General features: G+C 45.5%; 2 protein-coding genes across 2 annotated transcripts; one reads left to right on the forward strand and one right to left on the reverse strand.

Annotated features, from left to right (window-relative positions):
* Positions 1-339: 339 nt before the first annotated feature.
* PCYB_051830 (hypothetical protein) lies at positions 340-3,204 on the forward strand (the record flags this gene model as incomplete). Its single annotated transcript, XM_004221064.1, has 2 exons — positions 340-1,037; positions 1,116-3,204. 2 exons carry the CDS (start codon positions 340-342, stop codon positions 3,202-3,204), a joined length of 2,787 nt encoding a protein of 928 aa, XP_004221112.1.
* Positions 3,205-3,864: 660 nt separating this feature from the next.
* PCYB_051840 (U5 snRNP-specific 40 kDa protein) lies at positions 3,865-4,869 on the reverse strand (the record flags this gene model as incomplete). The annotated part of the gene is made up of 2 exons (XM_004221065.1): positions 3,865-4,328; positions 4,386-4,869. 2 exons carry the CDS (start codon positions 4,867-4,869, stop codon positions 3,865-3,867), a joined length of 948 nt encoding a protein of 315 aa, XP_004221113.1.
* Positions 4,870-6,146: the final 1,277 nt, after the last annotated feature.

A 6,146-nucleotide genomic window follows, 5' to 3' on the forward strand; every position in this document is an offset into this window, starting at 1 on the left:
TTTTTTAATTTTTTTTTTTTGTTTGTTTTTCTTCTCCACCCTTGCGTGTTAACCCTCCCATTTTGTAACCCTCCAGTCGCTGCAAAAAATGGAGGTACTGCAAAACATGCAACGAATGGACAGGCGGATTATGGAGATCAGAAATCTGCGAAAAATGATGGACGAGAAGATAGACATTGAGCTTAAGGGGGACGTGGGAAATTACATGAACGCGCTAGCCAATTTGCACATTTTGGAAAAAAAAAAAAAAATTCCAAATTGGTGGTGAGCTCGGAGGAACTCAGAAGCTGCGGCAATAAAAAGGGCCGAAGGAGATCGAGAAACAGCGTCTCGTCGAATATGGGCGGACGAGGAAGGAACAACGAAAATAGGAATAGCAACTCGAACGGAAACGGCGGGGGTCGCGGCGGAAGCGGTGGAAGCGGCGGGTACAGCGGAGGAAACGGGGGAAGCGGAGGAAGCGGAGGAAGCGGCGACGACGATCGCGACGATCGAGACAACCGCGATGACGAGGAAAAGGAAACCCCCCAAAGTAACGACGAGCAAGACAGTGACAAACCCAAAAAGGCGAAGAAGAAAAAAGAAGGCCGCGAATCCGAAGAGGACAAGCAGGGGAAAGAAGAAGAAGAAGAAGAAGAAGAAGAAGCAGGAGCGTCCGAACGGGCAGACGAATTAACTGAAGAAACGCACGAAGATGCGGGCGAAGTGACTCAAAGGAAGAAGCTCGAGGAGCTAAAGTTCTTGGGGGGCATGCAGATGAATGTGGCCCCCGAAATGGTGAATGCACAGACGAGCGCAGAAGAGCCACAGGAAAAAACAGAAAACACTGATGAAGACAACGACCTAATTAACATGATGAACGATAACGCCTCGTCCATTCGGGAGTACAGCTTTGAAGATTCGCACATCAAGGCCTGCCTGTTAGACAATAACTCGGGGGTCCACAGGCTATCGGTAGAGGAAGCTCAAAAGATCGGGAAGAAAATAGTTAGCAACCCGTATACGGCCAGCAGTTGTGAGGGAGAAACGGATGAGCAGTACGCACGGGGAGACAGCCTTGGGGAGAGCGCCACAATGCAAAAAGGGGGAGAAAATTTTACGGTCTCCCACCTCAGGAGATACAAGACCGAGGCCATCAACAAATGCATACAGAGGCAACAGACGAAGATAAAGCTGAACAACGTGTTGACAGAGCTGAAGTTTAAAAGCGCACACCATGTTGACTACCCCCAGGGGAAACATACCGATGAGCATAGCCTATCCGGAAGAGACATGGACGATCCTTTGCAGGGGATGGAGACACACAACAAAAACTCTCACAGCAATAACCAACAACAGGGAAGCTACAAAAACCCTTATGACCAAAACTACACCGATTTTGTAAAACACTACGTAACGCATGTTGGGAATTTCTACAGAGATGTAGCCAAACCACATGTTGAAAAAATAATGAATGTACAGTCGCAATCGTTTGGACTGAGACACATGTATAGGAGTGGAGCAGACTCATCGTACGCCTATGGAAGTTCCGAATTTAACAGATCATTGTCTACCTCTATGCAAGATGGAGACACAAAGAGGGAAGATGATGATTGTAACTTCACAAATTACCTGACTTGTTCAGGTGAAAAGGAGATAAATAAATACTTCGAACAGAATATGAACTGCATGGCTAATCCGTTGGCAGAAATGAAAAAGTACATGCCTACCCACTTGGGTTATTACGACAAATTTAATTACTCCAAGGCGCTGGACTCGATTAGGAACTACGACTGTACGAATGCCAAGGAGTATCTCGAAAATTATGACTGTGTGCAGAACGCGCGCACGCTTGTGGAGGAGAACTCCTGCGGGGGGGGCGTGGCACGGGTGGCGAAGCACGTCAATTTTGAGAACGTGAAGAGGCACGTCAATTTTGAGAACGTGAAGAGGCACGTCAACTTGGAAAATGTGAAGAAGCACGTCAATTTTGAGAACGTGAAGAAGCATGTCAACCTGGCGGGCGTGGCGAAGCGCATCAACATAAAGAGCCTCACGGAGCACATCAACGTGGAGCAGCTGAAGCAGCGCCTAGACGCAGAGGGACTCCTGAACGCACAGTGCTTCGATGAAAATTACAACATGCTGGGAGAGGCGTACAAAAATTACGTGAACAAATACATCGAGGAGGTGAAGAAGTCTTTACATGAACAGAAGGAACTCTACACAAACAGTGCCAACTGCAATGCACAACTCATGAACAATAATTTTGTCCAGCTAGCTGCAAAAAATATTCGTAATTTAGGAAACGTTTACTCCAAAAGTAAAAAAAAATTTCATTGGAATAACCATAAGAAATACATTGTGTTCAATCATAGGAAGTACGTCAATATGTTAGATGCATGCTATAAGAAACGGGTTCAATCTGTGAAAAAAAAAATTCAGGTGAACCAAGAATTTTTTAACAATTACTTTAGAGCATGCACAATTGACTGTAATAGTAACAGGTATATGGGATCAAATGATCTGTCCAGAAGTGCTGCTTCTCTTTTTGACTATGGGAACATCGAAGTCAATTCGTTGGAACAAACAAATTCTCTAAATCTAGCCGATATGCGTCTCCCGTCGTTGTTTAAAAATTCCGGTTCTGCGTCCAACTTGCAGAGGGCCAATAGTAATGCTGACTCCGAAATGGTAGGGAGTGCGCATGGTAACTCCAAGGAGGGGGCAAACAGATGCAACGGAGACACAGGTGGTGACGAGGGGGAAGATGCATATGGAGATACTTACGACGATGCTGATGTGGACGATGAAGAAGTAAACATCCCCTGCTTCTCACAGAAGGAAAACAGGCTGAAGCATTTGAAGGGAGTCCTGCCAGACAGTGGAGGAATCGAAAGCGACATCATTTATGATCAACAGAAAAATATTTTCTTCGACTTTAACGACAATGCTTATGTGCACGTTAAGGGCAACTTATATTTTAACGTCAAGGACAAATTATTTTACGAAATTGAGTACACGGATGACTTTTCCTACGAAAATATGAAAAAGGGGCTCCTCCAACTGGGCCACTTCCTAGTCACGGAGAAGTATGCGCCCTGCAAGCTTATCATGAGACTGTGCACCCGGTTTAATACGTTTATGTACAACTTCCTCGGTGTGCGCAAGTACAACGTTTTCCACGCGGACGGGGAGAACCTCGTCGAGATTATCATCAAGTGAGGGGAGTGCTAACCCGATTAGCGGCGCGACTGCGTTTGTTCCACGTATATATTTTTTTTAATTTCCTGGAGCGGCTCCTATATACAAACGGAGCTCTCCTCACGTGTTTTTTTTTTTTTTTTTTTGTTTTTTTTTAATTCCCCCGAGCGGCTCCTACACACAAAGGGAGCTCTCCTCACGTGTTTTTTTTTTTTTTTTTTTTTACCTTTTTTTTTTCCTTTTTTTTTTCCTTTTTTTTTTCGTTTATTTTTTATTTCCCCCGCCCTCCTGCGCGTGGGCGACCCATTTGTCTGTGTTGCCCTTTTGTGAGAGTTAAAAAAAAAAAATTACAACCCATTATGTGTGTACTTTCTTAAAAAAAAAAAGTTGTGGCTCATTTCGAAGTTGTGGCTCATTTCGAAGTTGTAGCTCATTTCGAAGTTGTAACTCATTTCGAAGTTGTAACCCATTTGGTGAGGAACTTGGACGTGATTTCTCCCTGCGGGGGGTCAGGTCACACGTAACCTTACGTTCCGTTACGTGGTGGCAGCCCAGCTGCGCCAACCCGATGACGCAAAAAAAGAAAGAAAAAAAAAAAAATTACTACACTGTTTTGTGCACAGGATGGAGGCAGACAAATCTACACGTAAAAACACACTTGTGTGTAAGTAGGTGTTCCCTTCACAACTCGCCGAGAAAAATTGTTTTGTCTGATGAGCAGGACGCCACAATCTCCTCATAGGGATGAAACGCAACGTCGTTTATGGTGCTCGTATGACCAGGCAAGGTATACTTGAGCATTTTCTGCTTGTAGTCATAAATGTAAAGGTGGTTATCTCCGCTGCCACAGGCGAGCAAACTGTCATTATTGAAAGAGAGTTTAATTAAATTGTAATCGATGTTGAATCTGGGTGCTGGTAGTTGGAACAACAGTTTTTCGTCACAAGGGAATGGTTGAATGTCCCAGAAGCATATCGTCTCATCTGCACTGAGGGATGCCATGACAGTCTCTTCGTTGTTTATAGCAAGGCCGCTTATGTAATGCTTGTGACCTGTGAACGTATCTCCTAACTCTCCGCTGATAACACTATACTTGCTTATTTTATCGTCCACCGAAGATACGTAAAAAAATTCGCCCTTTTTGTCTGAGCAGATAGCCAAAAAAGGATAATCATATGTGATTGTATGAACCCATTTTTTACATCTAAAATCCCAAACTTTCACAGTAGAATCATCACTACAGGTGGCAAATAAATTATAATTAATTACATCCAATCCGTTAATGATGCTTGTGTGTCCCTTAAAACTTCTGAGCTTTACTTCATTTTCTACGTCCCATAGGAAGGCATTAAAATCTGCAGATGCGCTGCATATGTGTGAGTCATCTCTGCACCACTTGGCTTGCAAGACTGCGTTTTTATGTCCTCTCAAAACAGTCAACGTTTCACACTCGTTGTAGACACTGTGTACCATTATCGTCATGTCGAAGCTGGCAGAGGCGATGAACTTCCCATCGGAAGAAAAATTAATCGAGTATACTTCCCCCTTGTGGCTATTTATCAGCATGTTGGGGAAGTACAACCCCGTTTTTCTCTCTCCCCCTCCTGGGCCCGGCCCAGGCCCCGCCCCTCCTCCTTCCCGTTCCTCGGCGACCAGCCCGTGCGGATTCGCCTGCACGATTTCCATGTTGCGCGGGGTGGCGGCGGGATGGCGGTTGGAGTGCCGCTTTTTTTTACCTTTAGTGGTGGTGCCCCCTCCCCTCTGCTCAAAATCGCCTGCTACTTCGTTCCTTCCGGCCACCTCATTCTCCGCGCGTGGTGCGGCGTCCTCGTGGCTTATCTACCTCAGGTTAAACTGCGGATGGGGGTGCGGGTCCAACGTGGATCTCCCCGTATGTAGTACAGGCTACCCGTCAATGTAGCTCTCTCTCTCTATCTCTATCTCTTTTTTTTTTTTTTTTTTTTTCCCTTTTGGCTGCGCGCCTCCAGTTAACCTAGGTTAGCCTCTCGCAGGCACGCCGACGGGAAAATTTATTCACTTGAGGGGTTACCTACTCCATCGGCTGGTTATTTTTTATTTTTTTTCACTCGAAGAAAACTCGCCATAGTTCATTTACCCTCCAAGTGCCGCTCCTTTTTTAATGAGCTTATTATGCCCCTACCACAATGCAGAAGCAGTCGCCATAGTCGCTGCAATCGCAGTCGCTGCGGTGCGCTTTGCTTGGCTCTCCACTTTGTGGCACCCCCGAGTTATGAACGAAGCGACTTTGCGGAAGAAATAATTTCCCCCGAAGGGTGTTTCCCCGAAGGGTGTTCCCCCGAAGGGTGTTTCCCCGAAGGATGTTTCCCCGAAGGGTGTTTCCCCAAAGGGTGACCCCCCCAAAGGGTGCCACTCACATGGTGCCTCTCACCTAGTGTCACAGAAGAAAAAAAAAAAGCGAAAAACGTAACCCTTGTGGAGCGACTCCCCTTGTTGTCCCCTCCTCGAAGAATAAAATATCGAACAGGTACATGAATAAAAATGAGCATTCATGTTATTTTTTTGTCACGGTGATGAAGGAACCCTCCACTAGTGGAGAAGCGAACTACCCCTTTGGGAAAGGAATAAAAAAAATTAAAAAATGCACTGCGATCATTTTGTGTACATGTGATGATGATGCTTCCTTCATCAATGGGTATGGAGTGGAGGTGGTGATGGAAAAGGCCCCATTAGATAGACGCAAATGCTCAAGTTGTGTAAAAAGGACATATCATTTCCCTCCATTTTTGTGGCTATCATATGACGATTCGCTTCTTGGATTTCTCCGCGGCAACCGTGGGAGGTAATCTTAATCGCGGAGTGGGAATAGGAAAGGTCTCCCTCTCCCATCGAATTAACGTCCGATAAGATAATTGGTTGGAGTTCCACCCAAGAGGGCTCACATAAGTGGAGAAAAAAGAATGTCCTACTTGGCTACAGCTCCG

The sequence above is a fragment of the Plasmodium cynomolgi genome, chromosome 5 (genome assembly GCF_000321355.1).
Source record: "Plasmodium cynomolgi strain B DNA, chromosome 5, whole genome shotgun sequence".
NCBI lineage: Eukaryota > Apicomplexa > Aconoidasida > Haemosporida > Plasmodiidae > Plasmodium > Plasmodium cynomolgi.